The sequence below is a fragment of the Saccharomyces kudriavzevii genome (assembly GCF_947243775.1).
Source record: "Saccharomyces kudriavzevii IFO 1802 strain IFO1802 genome assembly, chromosome: 4".
Taxonomy (NCBI): domain Eukaryota; kingdom Fungi; phylum Ascomycota; class Saccharomycetes; order Saccharomycetales; family Saccharomycetaceae; genus Saccharomyces; species Saccharomyces kudriavzevii.
Genome location: NC_079275.1, coordinates 525,850 through 541,041, shown reverse-complemented (window position 1 = coordinate 541,041; position 15,192 = coordinate 525,850). Strand labels below are relative to the sequence as shown.

General features: G+C 39.7%; 7 protein-coding genes across 7 annotated transcripts; 4 read left to right on the top strand and 3 right to left on the bottom strand.

The window, feature by feature from the left end:
* Window positions 1-68: 68 nt before the first annotated feature.
* RPC11 (DNA-directed RNA polymerase III core subunit RPC11) lies at window positions 69-401 on the top strand (the record flags this gene model as incomplete). The annotated part of the gene is made up of 1 exon (XM_056232424.1): window positions 69-401. One exon carries the CDS (start codon window positions 69-71, stop codon window positions 399-401), a length of 333 nt encoding a protein of 110 aa, XP_056086705.1.
* Window positions 402-746: 345 nt separating this feature from the next.
* On the bottom strand, window positions 747-1,733 carry HEM13 (coproporphyrinogen oxidase; the record flags this gene model as incomplete). The annotated part of the gene is made up of 1 exon (XM_056232423.1): window positions 747-1,733. The coding sequence occupies one exon, from the start codon at window positions 1,731-1,733 to the stop codon at window positions 747-749; it is 987 nt and encodes a 328-aa protein (XP_056086704.1).
* Window positions 1,734-4,842: 3,109 nt separating this feature from the next.
* Window positions 4,843-5,538, top strand: NRG1 (transcriptional regulator NRG1; the record flags this gene model as incomplete). The annotated part of the gene is made up of 1 exon (XM_056232422.1): window positions 4,843-5,538. One exon carries the CDS (start codon window positions 4,843-4,845, stop codon window positions 5,536-5,538), a length of 696 nt encoding a protein of 231 aa, XP_056086703.1.
* Window positions 5,539-7,001: 1,463 nt separating this feature from the next.
* Window positions 7,002-7,607, top strand: SKDI04G2730 (uncharacterized protein; the record flags this gene model as incomplete). The annotated part of the gene is made up of 1 exon (XM_056232421.1): window positions 7,002-7,607. One exon carries the CDS (start codon window positions 7,002-7,004, stop codon window positions 7,605-7,607), a length of 606 nt encoding a protein of 201 aa, XP_056086702.1.
* Window positions 7,608-7,786: 179 nt separating this feature from the next.
* On the bottom strand, window positions 7,787-8,398 carry RSM10 (mitochondrial 37S ribosomal protein uS10m; the record flags this gene model as incomplete). The annotated part of the gene is made up of 1 exon (XM_056232420.1): window positions 7,787-8,398. One exon carries the CDS (start codon window positions 8,396-8,398, stop codon window positions 7,787-7,789), a length of 612 nt encoding a protein of 203 aa, XP_056086701.1.
* A 1,332-nt stretch (window positions 8,399-9,730) lies between these two features.
* SKDI04G2710 (uncharacterized protein) lies at window positions 9,731-13,003 on the top strand (the record flags this gene model as incomplete). The annotated part of the gene is made up of 1 exon (XM_056232419.1): window positions 9,731-13,003. The coding sequence occupies one exon, from the start codon at window positions 9,731-9,733 to the stop codon at window positions 13,001-13,003; it is 3,273 nt and encodes a 1,090-aa protein (XP_056086700.1).
* A 223-nt stretch (window positions 13,004-13,226) lies between these two features.
* KRS1 (lysine--tRNA ligase KRS1) lies at window positions 13,227-15,005 on the bottom strand (the record flags this gene model as incomplete). The annotated part of the gene is made up of 1 exon (XM_056232418.1): window positions 13,227-15,005. One exon carries the CDS (start codon window positions 15,003-15,005, stop codon window positions 13,227-13,229), a length of 1,779 nt encoding a protein of 592 aa, XP_056086699.1.
* Between the last annotated feature and the right edge of the window lie 187 nt (window positions 15,006-15,192).

Genomic DNA, 15,192 nt, shown 5'->3' with positions numbered 1-15,192 from the left:
ATTATATGACCATATAAACCCAAGAGTTCGCATTTCTTAGGAAAAGTACACAAAAGAAAAAACTCAAGATGCTTTCGTTCTGCCCTTCGTGTAACAATTTGTTGCTAATAACGAGTGGAGATAGTGGTGTATATACATTAGAATGCCGTTCATGCCCCTATGAGTTTCCTATAGAAGGCATAGAGATATACGATAGAAAGAAGCTACCAAGAAAGGAAGTTGATGATGTTCTTGGTGGCGGTTGGGACAATGTGGATCAAACCAAAACCCAATGCCCCAATTACGATACTTGTGGTGGTGAAAGTGCTTATTTCTTTCAGTTGCAAATCAGATCTGCAGATGAGCCGATGACCACGTTTTATAAATGCGTAAACTGTGGTAATAGATGGAAAGAAAACTGATAAAATCTTTGCCAATACAAGATGGACTTTTCAGGAACAGAAAACAAATGATAATACCTTCAAATTTGCACGAAAAGTCCGAACACACATGTAAAATATAAACTGCACATTTTCAACACGGAAAGAAGGCATGGATAGATAGAACTCTCTTACTGGCGTATGTAGAGTAAATGAAATATATTGATTTAAATATATATATAAGAATAAAGATTTTGTATCAATTGAATTTTAAGAATTACGTAAAGGAAATATAATAAATAAGAAAAATGTATAAATAAGTTGTTTAGATAATCAAATCATCATCGTCATTGAGATCATAAATCGTTTTGCTGGAAAAAACTCAAATTATTTAACCCACTCCTTTGGTTTAGTAGTAACCTCCAATAATTTAGCTTCTCTGGAACCAGGAGCAGGGTGATGGTTGTATAACCAGGAGGCATGTTCAGGCAAACTCATCAAAATGGATTCAACTCTAGAGCCTGGAGTTCTCAGACCAAACTGGGTACCCCTATCGTAGATCAAGTTGAATTCAACGTATCTACCGCGTCTAATGGCCTGCCATTGTTGTTCTTCCTTTGTGTATGGCAGGTCCTTTCTTCTCTTGACAATAGTCACGTAAGATGGTAAGAAAGCATCGAAACAGTCTTCAACCATCTTCAATATTTCTTGTGGATCACGCTCATCATAATCGTCAAAGAAGATACCACCAATACCACGAGTTTCCTTACGATGAGTGATGTAGAAGTACTCATCACACCATTTCTTGAAACGAGGATATAAAGCGGAATCATGCTTATCCAACGCATCCTTGTGCAACTGGTGGAAAAGTTCACCGTCTTCCTCGTACAAGTAAGAAGGTGTCAAATCAGCACCGCCACCGAACCACCAAGTTTGTGGGGTTCCATCTTGGTTCCAAGTTTCAAAGTAACGATAGTTCAAGTGTGTGGTTGGAGCGTGTGGGTTGACGGGGTGGATAACCATACTCAAACCACAAGCAAAGAACTTGACACCGTCAGTAACTGGCAAACCAGTCTTTGGGTCTTCTGGCAAACTCAAGTTCTTGTGGTCTGCCTTCATGGCCGAGACAGCCGCTGGGCTCAATTGCCCATAAACAACGGAGACATTGACACCACCCTTTTCGAAAGTTGTACCGTTTTGAATGACCATGGAAGTACCACCACCACCATCGTTACCTCGGGTCCACGTATCAGCATGAAATTTAACAGTATCGATGGATTCCAGGCCTTGCGTGATCTCCGCTTGCTTACGGCGGATAAGAGCTTCCATTTGTTGTCTAATTGGAAGATTACTTGGATCTTGAGGGGCAGGCATTTTTATATAAGTGTTGTGTGGTGTTTCGATTTGGTTTCGTTTGGTTTGACTAACTGAAACAAAATTGTTATTATACTTGCCACGATATGCGGGTGATAGAAAAGCTTAACGAGTAAGTCTAATGGGTGAAAAAAGGAAAATCCACGCGCTTATATAGTCTTCTCGAAAGGAAGACAATAGAGAAATCAAGCTTTTATCTAAGGGCCAGCAGCTTTTTGGTTGCAGTCTTACACTTGGTTCAAGATGGGTATTATTGGTGGGAGAAGCCAGAAAAGGCGAAAGCGTAGCGTTCTCTCGAATTTGGCTTCAGTTCCTGCGACTCGTTTAAAAGGAAAAGGGCCCGCGGGGCCGGTGTGAAAGATTTGTTTTGTTCTTTCTACACAGAAATCTGGTAGGAGCCTCAGTACAAAGTGCCTGCGATGGGAATCCCAGGGGCTAGTGGTGTGAAGGCACTTCTTGAACAATTGAAAATTGAAAATACCGTGCCTTTAGCAGTTTTTTTATACGTTGCAAAGGTTCAAGACATACTAGAAACTCCGCAGGGGTTGTTCTGAGGGATCTCAATCATGAATTGGGCGTATTGTCTTTTAATAGGGTACGAGCGGAACAACCTCTCGAGGATTTGCAAGCTCGGTGATAAAAAATGTATTGTTGAAAAAAAACGGGAATGAAGCAAATACGGAGAGAGAAATATCATCAAGGCAAGGAAAGGCTATGCTCTTTTGATGGATGACGGACTCACACATGCCTCAAAGAGAAAAATGATCACAAGTTCCGATTGTTCGTGCTTTATGTAAGAAGGTGACCCTTAAATTTTCTAGAACTGAAACGGTCATTCCCGTTCTAACAGTTGCAGCGGCGAGGAGTTTATGTACGGATATACTGCTTCTATACATTGCTAAGATTCAAGATTAGATCGAAACTAATAATCGCGGCACCAGCAGGTTTCGAAATGCCTTGCTTCAAGTGGATACTGTTCGTTTACTTTTCTCACCATGTGCTCCAAATCTTTCTCGCCTCTTGCCGCAGATACGAGATGTGGGCGTTTCAAGAAAAAAAAGATCGTTTCTTATTGTATCTGATATGAAAAGGTCCACGCATCATAATAAATCGTATCTGAGCCCCGCTCGTTTCTTCTCAATTCGGAGTATATTTTCTCTCTCGTGTCCCATTCTGTCGTCACTATCTCTTTCAAGTCGTGTTTATCAATTTTGATTCAACATTTATGGGAGACCAAAGTATTCTCTTCCGTAAATGAGATGTATAAAATTTTCTATGAGAAGAGATGCCATGTTCATTATAAAAGAAAGTTTCCATCTCTCGAAATAGCAACCTTCTCCGGGAGCACGTAATTAATTGGAAATCTGGGAAGGGAAGGATCGTTCCGATGTATTCAGTATTCTTTGTACGATGCACAGCCTTATTTTACACCAACCACAAAGAAAGGACTCCACCAAATTGAGTCTCTCCTTCTTCTTCTTAGTAACAACGCGAAATGCCTTGCTTAAATAAGCAGTTCCGCTTTGACTATAATAGTTGCGTAGCAATTATTCCCTAAAGAACACCTATTCAGAGATTGCACCGGTTCAACTGTAATTAGACGGGCTAGAAGAGCTTATAATTTTATGATCTTTTCGGGAAGGTTCAAGTTGGCGTCACCGGCTGACTATTTGTGGGGCTTCACGCACCGGCAAGTTATACGAAGGCGTCTCACTATTAATTTAGTCAAAATGTCTTGGCAAAGCTGCGCCTTTGCCCTTTTGTGCGCAGAGTCCGCCATCAAAGGCTACGTGTACTAGAGGACATAAAATTACCAAGCGCTTATACCTATACGCGATAGGGCGTGTGGAAACAAAGTTTTTCATTAGCCAACAAGTACTGAACTCTGTCATAGAAATAAAGTGAAGAAGCCACGCCTCGTTTCATCAGTGCAAGATTATACTGTGACTCGCTCACCCCACCTCATCTTGAAGGATATTTCTCCAAAGGTAGAAAAGTAAGAAATTGAAATCGTACAATTACGTACGAGCTGATCCCGTCTTTTCGCCGACAATCCGGGTCTCAGCCGGCATTGTGTGCGGATAATTTCAGATGGGCGCAGGGACTCGTAAAACGCCAAGCGTGAAAATCACAAGCAAGCATTCCATGCCACGAACCCTCTGGGAGAGAAAGAAAACCAAGACATGAACTTTAAGTTAGGTGAAAAAAAAATTCATACCTTCACGCTCTTTGTTTGAAGCATTGATATGTGGTTTTTTTTTGCAGCCAGCTTTCAGCAGAAAATAAATGGGTTAAAGAAATGCTTGAGATTGTGCCGTAGTTAAGCCTTGTTAGTCGAGACATACGTCCTTTTCTCTAAATACAGTATCTTTGAATAGGTCCTCTAAATTGCATTAATCAGAAGTGCCGTCAGTACTTTCATTTCTAAGCCGTTTTCTGCATATTTGTCTTTGAAACGTGGAACTACAAAAAACTAAAACTATTTCTAAAAGAGGAAAAAACAAATACAGTACTGATTCGCTTGGTTAAGTTCAGCTCCCACAGGAAAGTCAAGAATTGTTTTTCTTTCTTAAGCAATGAAAAGGCCGCGCCGGAAAATAAGGGGAAGGATCATTGGGTCTAGATTTTTCTTATCGGAAAAAAGACGACGGGCCACTTGAGGACCCTTAAGCGTGAAACGAAATGCGTTGAACGTGCAGAGGGGCTTCGCCGCCGGTCAGGGTGTTTGGGGTGTCTTTTAATTATTGTCTTGGCAATGTCACCTATTCACCTCACTGACTGCAGACTCCCGTCCGTCTGTACATATATAAAGAAGAGAACTTTTCAAACCCAAATTAAACAATTTGGTTTTGATTTCGGCACCATCTTACTATATATCCCCTATCACATTGTTTCGTTCATACGATTTTTTTTTCGATACTATAAAGAATTCTGCAAATTTCGAAAATAAAAAATATACCATTTAAAAATCGTCAAAGCACTCCCGCATAGTAATTCCTATCAATTTCATTGTTTTATTTTACTGTTTTTCGGTTTACCTTTCTTGGACTGTTCCCCTTGTTCAGTATATCACCCACCCAAATATTCTCTCCTCCCAAGTGCCTGAACAATGTTCTATCCATATAGTTATAGCAACTCCAACGTTTCTGCGATGCCTCTGCTGCCGGGAATCTCTGCATTTGATAGAATTCCGGACGAAGAAAATGTTGAGGTAAATGCAGAAAGAAAATACCAGACGCTCCTGCCTGTTCTAACCAATTCCCATGTGGTAGAGAATGAATTAAAGCACAAGTTAAACAAGACGGCTTTTGATTTTCAATATGAAACTAAATCAGAAGACGGTTCTGAAAACTTGGAACCAAAATACTTAATAACGCCGAATTTACAGATGAGAAGCGTCTCCTTCGATAATTCATCAATACAATATAATTCAGACTCGTCAGACAAAAGCCCTCTATCTCAACTGAACTGCAATTCATCGCTAATACGGCAAACCGATAATGGAATGATTTCTAACGATGAATATAGTAAGTTGACGAAGAGTAGGTACTCTTTGAAAACGCGAAAGCAAAGGACAGATCCAAGAAACACATTATCAGATGAGGAAGACCTCGAGCAAAGACGCAAATATATTTGCAAAATTTGCGCGAGAGGATTCACCACATCAGGTCATCTAGCAAGACATAATAGAATTCATACTGGCGAAAAGAATCATTGTTGTCCGTATAAGGGCTGCACTCAAAGATTTAGTCGACATGACAATTGTTTACAGCATTATAGAACGCATTTAAAAAAGGGACAATAATTGGCGGCACGCCCTCATTTTCTCTTTAGCTAAATATTCCACACTTTACATCATTTTTTATAAACTCATGCATACATACATTGTACTTTAAAAAGATCACTCCCAGTTTTTCCACCCCATAAAAATCACCTCCATATAGTAGGCGCAGAATCAAGAAATACCCTTAATGTTAAAAAACCGCAAACAAAAAACCCCTCCACTTGAAATAAAATGTAGAACATTTTAGTTTTATTGCTGCGCCTCATCAGCCCACTAGCTGTTCATGAATAAGCTATTTCTTCCGAAAACACATCACTAGGCTCTAGTTTGGAAATTTAAAGACTGGCGTATACCTTCCAGGCCTCCGTTATTTTAAGAAAGTGCAGGCCCGGCCATATCGAACATACATATAGTTAAACTCGTTCATTCTGCTTTGAAAAGTGTTGGATTTTGGAATTTAAGTTTAATTTGATGTTTATCACAATAAACGAGTATTCTAGAAAGCGAGAAATAAATTTGAGCTCCGATGTATCTCAAAGCTTAAGGCTGAAAGCACGATTATTATGAGCGTTCAATGCCAGAATGATAAGATGTTTGGCGGTGGGATAAGCGATGGCTTTCTTAATTGCGCTTTTTTGTCGAATAGTTACTCTTTTCTTGAGCGATTATACAATACATTAATCTCACTTGAACCCTAGAAGAAAAGTTTGAGAATGTAAGGATGTTTTTTTCAAAAAGAGAAAAAGTAAAATTTTACAGTATGCCATCTTTGCGGCCATATAAAAAGGAGCATGTCCTTCGAGAAAAACAGCAAAAGAATCAGTCGAACATTTATTGCAATAGCATCTATCAAGATATAGCTCTAGGGCTTGAAAATGTGGGAGCAAGTGAGAAAGAAAGATATTGATCATATTCAGATGAATGTTATATCTTATTTTCTCTTTTATTGGCGTTATCTTGAGCAAACGATCGAAAATATATATGATGATACCCTTTAACAACAACAACATGAATTTCTTCGTCCGAATCCTTTATAGGTGGAAACAAACTTTGACAATAGCTTTTTAACACTGATCATATATTTTCGCATCATTCTTGCTATTTATATCACGTCTTGTGTGTTTCCTTTTGACTGGTTTTTCAGCCCCTAGGAAAAAACTTGATAAAGTTTCATTTTCTTGAGGCTTTGCGTCGGGATGAAATAACACAGTAACAACTAAAGTTTCGTCGATGACACAAAATCCTGTTACCTACTAAGTGTCAGGAGAAGAGCGAAATAGCGTGGGGAAAATGTGAATTCGTATACCGGCACTGCAAAGCATACACCTCCAGTGTATGTGCCTTTGTACATAACATCTTTATCTTTTCTTGCTTTACATTTACTTGTTCTATCATTGAAAATAGCGAACACAATAACAGCTAATAAACAGCAGAGTCTCCAAGAGTAAACGTCCTTCCTTTTTTCTTTACATTCTTTCCTCAAGATGGAGCAAATATTATATAATCAAAGTTTCAAAATTCCCACTATTTCCACTTTTCAAGGATTGACTTTTCTAAGAGTTCTCATTCTTTCTATTTTCCAACAGCTGCTTTTTAACCCAATCATACAGTTACTTGAAACAAGAGCTCCAATAATCGAATCCGATTTAGCTGCCTTGTTCAGAAATGATTGGAGCAAACAACAACATTTTTTTAATGTTAGCCAAGATTCCGTAAACGTCACCAAGAACTTATTCATATTGCTCTTTACCATTTTCAGATTAGCGGCATATCTTATATATAAGCTTTCAGACCAAAATTACCGGTTGTGGAATTCCTTGGATCTTCAGCACCTAAGATGGAATAGAAAGGGAAATACAAACAAAAAGAGGACGCTTTCTATTGGCAAAGCATATCTACCAAGAACGAATATACTGCCAATCTCAGTGAGTAATGTTTTGGGAAATAGATTTGTAGGCCTATCATCCGGCAAATCCACGAAATGCTTTCAGAAAGCGGAGTGTCTGAACAATAACAATATTAAACGGTATCCCGTGCCGGAAACTAAAGCGGCAAACACACTTTTATGGCAGAGGCAACGCACGTATTAGTTTACATCATTAACATAGAGTTACTCATCATATAATTAGATATATAATTAAAATTCCTTATAAGTTCAGTATAACCACTTACTACTGCACTATGTTTTCCTCCCCGTTCGAATTTATTTACAGGATTCAAAAGTCTCTTCCATTTAAACACCAAGTTGGCTGAATAATTATCCTCAATTCTACTTCTTTTCTAGATGTTTCTGAAAATCTGGACTATTCAAAAGTTCAAGCACTTTTTCTCCAACAGCACTATCTTGAACTTTTTCATCGTTACCTAAGGAATATAATTGATTGACGTTGCTCAGTGACCGTTGAACGTCATTGGTGTCCGAACCAAAGTTCCGTGATATTTCTGATCTTTCGAAAAAATTACATTTCATTCCGACGCCTGCTATGGAATGCTTTGTAATGTAAGATATTAGCAACTGCAGTACTTCCGGATTCGCATCCCAGGCCCTGATGAGCCGCTTATGAGTGTGTCTTTCAAAATTCTCTTTAGATTTAGCGTGAACGAACGGTGATTTTATGACTGTCCAGCGCTCTCTTCTTGTGGGTAAAGGTTTGGGTCCAGTCAACGGGATACCCAAATAGTAGCCCGTCCTCAATATGAAGTCTGAGTAGAAATCCATGTTTTCATTGTCATACGATCTTAATTGAATGTCCGCAACTAAATCACCGTACTTGATAGGCAGTTTTAAAGGAGCGTGGTACACTGCCTCTACATTAACAGGATACGGATGCGTTGACTGTGTCCTGACGAACGATCTTAACGTAAACGTACTTCTAAGCATCACCTCGTTGTTTTGTCCCTTCCTTAGTTACGCACGGTTTGCAAAATTCCAACTGCACTGAATAGTGATATATCACGCATTTTCCCGTAGCGTTTCTTTTCTCGCTTCGTTATGTGAGAAGAAATGAACAATATTTTATTACCCGCCGCGTATCGACCTCGTTGGCTCTCACGCCCATCTCGCTAAAGTAGTACGGGGCACCCGCCACCGCCTGCAAGATTGATTATTCAACGATAAGAAAGAAAGAACGGGAAACCAATGCTGCTGATAAGCGTTGGCTCGTTCTGGCTATCAGATTAGCTGTGGCTTTTCTGCCTCTGAAACGGCTAATCTAACCTTTTCTGGCTATTTTCAAAGAAGTCCAGTCCATCCAATCTATCGGTGAATAACAATAAAATCCGAATATAGCCCTACGCGCGCCCTTGCGGGGTTGGTGCCTCCGCAGGCCTATTTAGCCGTACGAATCGTGTAAACAGTACAATTACTGAGCTTATTAGGTTATTCGCACGTGGTCCTCCCACGCAAGCCCCAAATTAGTCAGCCATTCCATGGGATGTCCTTTATCTAGTCCTTTCTGTACGCAAGTGGCACCCCTAATACCCACTTACCAACCGTCAATCAAAGAAACGATGGGGGTGGCTGTGCGTTATGAACTTTCTTATCGCTTCCTTTTATGAACTTTAACGTCTACAATCAGTAGATGGAGTGCGGAGTGTGGGTGTGCTATTCCTGTGCGGACCCTTTAGTCCCAGAAGCTCTCGCACAACTTCGGATCATTGTGCGTAAACAGGGTCTTGAACGTCGCCGTGCGGCGTCGTTTTGCGGGGCTCATCGTTTCTTTTTCAGTTCTATGACGTTTCTTAGGGCAGGCATGAGGATTCTCAGTCATGGGCTCCATCTCAGTAAGGAAGACAAGGGCTTTCAACTTGTATTCGTTGAGCATCTGTTCACTTTTCTCATGGGTGCGGGTTAAAATTGGATGAACGGTAGGTTGTGGTGGGAGCTGGGGTAGGTTTCGAAATGTCATGCGTTTTCGTCAGATAGGAATACTCGTACATACATGTATATGTATATATATGCACATGAGAAACCATGTGGGTAGATATAGCGTCCTTCTTTATCCTCTTATCGTTAGTTTCCAGTCATATTAATTTTATCTATTTCTCTCTAATTAGTTATACTTTCTTACTGTTAATCTAGTAAAACAAATCAAATCTCTCGTCGGGTATATTAGTCGTATTCAATTCATATTGTTTCTACAGATAAACGTACATATATATACTCAACAAGGAAAAGAAAAGAAAAAACTTACGCACATACATATATTTCTCAATGAGTGAAGGAACAGTTAAAGAAAACAATAATGCGGACTTCAATGCTTACCACACGCTTACTGCAGAAGAAGCGGCTGAATTCATAGGCACAAGTCTAACTGAAGGTCTCACTCAAGATGAATGCGTTCAGAGAATTAAAACAGTGGGTGAGAATACGTTGGGTGATGATACCAAGATTGACTATAAGGCAATGATCCTTCATCAGGTTTGCAATGCCATGATTATGGTCCTGCTAATATCCATGGTCATCTCTTTTGCCATGCACGACTGGATTACTGGTGGTGTTATTTCTTTTGTTGTCGGGGTTAACGTCGGTATCGGTCTAGTTCAAGAATATAAGGCTACAAAAACGATGAACTCCTTGAAAAACCTGAGCTCCCCTAGTGCTCATGTTATCCGAAATGGCGAGAGTGAAAACATAAACTCAAAAAATGTCGTTCCAGGTGATATTTGTCTCGTTAAGGTTGGTGACACCATTCCTGCTGATTTACGTTTGATTGAAACTAAAAATTTTGATACTGATGAATCTTTGTTGACAGGTGAGTCCTTACCAGTCTCTAAAGATGCTACTTTAGTTTTCGGCAAGGATGAAGAAACCTCCGTAGGTGATCGTTTGAATTTGGCGTTCTCTTCATCTACTGTTGTTAAGGGAAGAGCTAAAGGTATTGTCATCAAGACAGCTTTGAACAGTGAAATTGGTAAAATCGCAAAATCCTTGCAAGGTGGCGCAGGTCTTGTTTCTCATGATCCCAGTAAATCGTGCTTACAGAATGCATGGATATCCGCAAAGAATATTACCGGGGCATTTTTAGGTACGAATGTTGGCACACCCTTGCATAGAAAACTATCCAAACTGGCAGTACTTCTTTTTTGGATTGCGGTACTTTTCGCAATCATTGTGATGGCTTCTCAAAAGTTCAATGTGGATAAGGGTGTAGCTATATATGCCATCTGCGTTGCCCTATCTATGATACCCTCGTCATTAGTCGTTGTCTTGACCATCACCATGTCCGTTGGGGCAGCCGTTATGGTGTCTAGAAATGTTATTGTGAGAAAATTGGATTCCTTGGAAGCTTTAGGTGCCGTTAATGACATCTGTTCTGATAAGACCGGTACTCTTACACAGGGCAAAATGCTAGCAAGACAAATTTGGATTCCTTGCTTTGGTACTATAACTATCTCAAACTCCAGCAATCCCTTTGATCCTAATGAAGGTGATGTAAATCTGATTCCAAGGCTGTCACCTTATGAATACTCTCACAATGAAGATGGTGACGTTGGAATCCTTCAAAATTTTAAGGAACGCCTGTATGAAAAGGACTTACCAAAAGACATTGACATGGAGCTATTCCAAAATTGGCTTGAAACCGCCACTTTGGCCAACATCGCAACCGTCTTCAAAGATGACGCAACAGATACCTGGAAGGCACATGGTGATCCTACGGAAATTGCAATTCAAGTATTCGCTACCAAGATGGACTTACCGCGTAATGCCCTTACCGGAGAAAAATCAACTAATCAAAGCGATGGGGTTGATCAACCCTTAGTTTTACACAACGAGAAAACTGGTAATGCCCAATTCGAACATATTGCTGAATTTCCGTTTGATTCGACTGTAAAGAGAATGTCTTCTGTCTATCTCAATAATTATAAGGAAACCTACAACGTTTACGGTAAAGGTGCTTTCGAAAGCATTATCAGCTGCTGTAGCTCCTGGTACGGTGAGGATGGAGCAAAAATTGTACCATTAACAGATTATGATATTGAGACCATAAGGAAAAATGTTTATAGTTTATCCAATGAAGGTTTAAGAGTTCTAGGTTTTGCTTCCAAATCTTACACCAAAGATCAATTAAGTGATGGTCAATTAGCAACTATCACTTCGAACAGAAATGCTGCAGAGACTGACCTTGTGTTTTTGGGTTTAATTGGTATCTACGATCCACCAAGAAATGAGACTGCTGGTGCTGTGAAAAAGTTCCATCAAGCAGGTATCAATGTTCATATGTTGACGGGTGACTTTGTCGGTACAGCTAAAGCTATTGCCCAAGAAGTTGGTATTTTACCCATAAATTTGTACCATTATCCTCAAGAGATTGTCGACAGTATGGTCATGACAGGATCTCAATTTGACGGATTAAGTGAAAAGGAAGTGGATGATTTGCCTGTTCTACCCCTAGTTATTGCACGCTGCTCTCCTCAAACTAAAGTTAGAATGATCGAAGCCTTACACCGCAGGAAGAAATTTTGTGCAATGACAGGTGATGGTGTTAACGATTCCCCATCATTGAAATTGGCAAATGTTGGTATCGCAATGGGTATCAATGGTTCAGATGTCTCCAAAGAGGCATCTGATATTGTTTTGAGTGATGATAATTTTGCTTCCATTTTAAATGCTGTCGAAGAAGGTCGTAGAATGACAGATAATATTCAGAAATTTGTTTTACAACTGTTGGCAGAGAATGTTGCGCAGGCATTGTATCTGATCATAGGTTTGGTATTCAGAGATGAACACGGTAAGTCAGTATTTCCCTTGTCTCCAGTGGAAGTACTATGGATTATTGTTGTCACGTCCTGTTTCCCCGCAATGGGACTTGGTTTAGAGAAGGCAGCTCCAGATTTGATGGATAGGCCTCCTAATGATTCAGAAGTTGGTATTTTTACATGGGAAGTCATTATCGACACGTTTGCATATGGATTTTTAATGGCAGGATCTTGTATGGCTGCGTTCACAGGATCTCTTTATGGAATAAATAAGGGTGGACTGGGCCATAATTGTGACGGATCCTATAGTGATAGTTGTCGTGATGTTTATAGATCGCGTTCGGCAGCTTTCGCGACTATGACATGGTGTGCTTTAATTTTGGCCTGGGAAGTGGTTGATATGAGAAGATCATTTTTTAGAATGCATCCAGATACTGATAGCCCGGTCAAAGAATTTTTTAAGGGCATTTGGGGGAACCAGTTTTTATTCTGGTCGATTATGTTTGGGTTTGTCTCAGCTTTCCCAGTCGTTTACATTCCAGTCATTAATGATAAAGTATTTTTGCATAAACCGATTGGTGCTGAATGGGGCCTCGCCATTGCGTTCACGATAGCATTCTGGATAGGAGCTGAACTTTACAAGTGTGGAAAGAGACGCTATTTTAAGACCCAAAGGGCCCATAACCCAGAAAGTGATTTGGAGCGTAACAATAAGCGCGATCCATTTGAAGCCTACAGCACATGCACAACGATTCAGACTGAAGTCAATATCGGTATCAAGCAATAATAGATAGGGCATTATATACAAGGTGCTTAAATTTTCGTTCTTTATACACCCTATGTATATATTATATATTTAGATTTATTTTTGTTTTTAGTTTTTATATCACTATGTATCAACTTTTTAGTTGCTTAATAAAGAAACTCTCTATTTCATAACTTCAATATTCAAATTTCTATCATAAAATGATACTTATGTTATACAAGCTGTTCTAATAGTATTCTTGAGCTTAATTTTGTTCCTCTTCTTTTTTAACTTCATCTCTCAAAACATCAGGTTTCAAAGTTGGGAACAACAGGACCTCTCTAATCGTGTTGGAGTCAGTTAAGAACATTGCCAATCTATCAATACCACAACCCCAACCACCGGTCGGTGGTAAACCGTATTCCAAGGCATTACAGAAGGTTTCATCGACTAATTGAGCTTCATCATCACCTTGATCCTTTTGTCTTGCTTGTTCTTCAAAACGTGCTCTCTGGTCGAATGGATCGTTCAACTCGGTATAGGCGTTACAAATTTCCTTTGTAGCAACAAAGACTTCAAAACGTTCACATAAACCTGGCTGATCCCTTGAGTACTTGGCCAATGGAGACATCATTTGAGGGTGACCGAAGATGAAAGTTGGATTGATACATATATCTTCTAATTCACCAACAAGCTTGTCCAACATACGAGCATTAGTTAGCGGAGGTGGACAGTCCAATTTGTTGTCGGCAAGAACCTTCTTCAAAAATTCACCCGTTTCGGCGGTGTGCAATTGATCACCAGCTGGGAATTTGACATCAAATACCTTTTCCAGTTCTTCAATCATGTTAATTCTCTTCCATGGTCTAGAAAAGTTCAACTCTAACTCTTTAGCTGGATCAGCCGGGTCTGGATGGTATTTGATGATGTAAGAACCAGTAATTTCTTTGACCATTTCTGAGAACATCAACTCAGTCATGTCCATCAAATCATAAACATCGGCATACGCTTGGTAAAACTCACAAGTAGTGAATTCTGGGTTATGTGTCATATCAATACCTTCATTTCTGAATTGTCTACCAATTTCATAAACACGGTCCAAACCACCAACGACTAACTGTTTCAAAAATAACTCTGGAGCAATTCTCATGTACATGTCCATATCAAGATCATTGTGATGGGTAATAAATGGTTTGGCGGTGGCGCCACCGGCAATAACGTTCATCATTGGAGTCTCCACTTCTATAAACTTTCTTTGGTCCAAGAATTTTCTGATGTAACGGATAATTTCAGAACGAGTGATGAAACGGTTTCTAGCATCCTTGTTCATGATCAAGTCCAGATAACGCTTTCTGTATCTGGTTTCTTGGTCTTTGAATCCGAAATGGTCGGCAGGCAACATATGCAAACATGGTGTCAACAGTTGCACTTTGCTAACAAAAACAGATACTTCACCTTCACCACCTTTCTTTGGTTGAGTTCTTCCAACATAACCTTCGACACCAACGATATCACCTCTTTTCAATAGGTCGTGGTCCTTTTCGTAGGAGGTAGGGTCGTAGTAATCTTGCAATTGAGACATCAATTGAAGTTCAACACCATCACCGTGGAGGACGTAGAATTTCAATTTGGAACCCGACTCTCTTTTAGCGTGAACTCTCCCAGCAATGGAAACCTTTTCTTCAGGTAAAGTTTCACCTTTTTTCAAATGAGCGTATTTGGCTAAAAATTCGGGATTAGAAATGGAAACGTGGAATTTGTGAGGATATGGGTTTGGTTCATGGGTCTTCTTCAATTCTTGGATCTGACGAGATCTAGCTTCGAAATATTGTGATGGATCCAAATCGGCTAGCAAATCAGTTTTCTTCTTAGGAGCTGGTTTTGGTTGGGCAGAAGCCTTCTTGGCAGCTTTTTTGGCTTCAACTTGTCTTTGTTTGATACGCTTCTTCAATTCAGATTTGGAGACCATTTCCCCTGTAACTTCATCGAGGTGTAGGTTGGCGACACCTTCAGTGGCGGCCTTGACATCATGTTGTTGGGACATTATGCTTTTTAAAGTATCTTGAAGTTTTTCTTCAAGAAGGCACGAACTTTTGAAAAGTGTATATCAGTTAATGCACTAAAGAACGCTTAAGCTTGCTTTTGAGCAAAATTATGGCTATATATATGTTCGAAGTTCCTAAAGAGTCAAATTCATCGATAGTTGAAAAGGAAAAAAAGAAAAAAGAAAA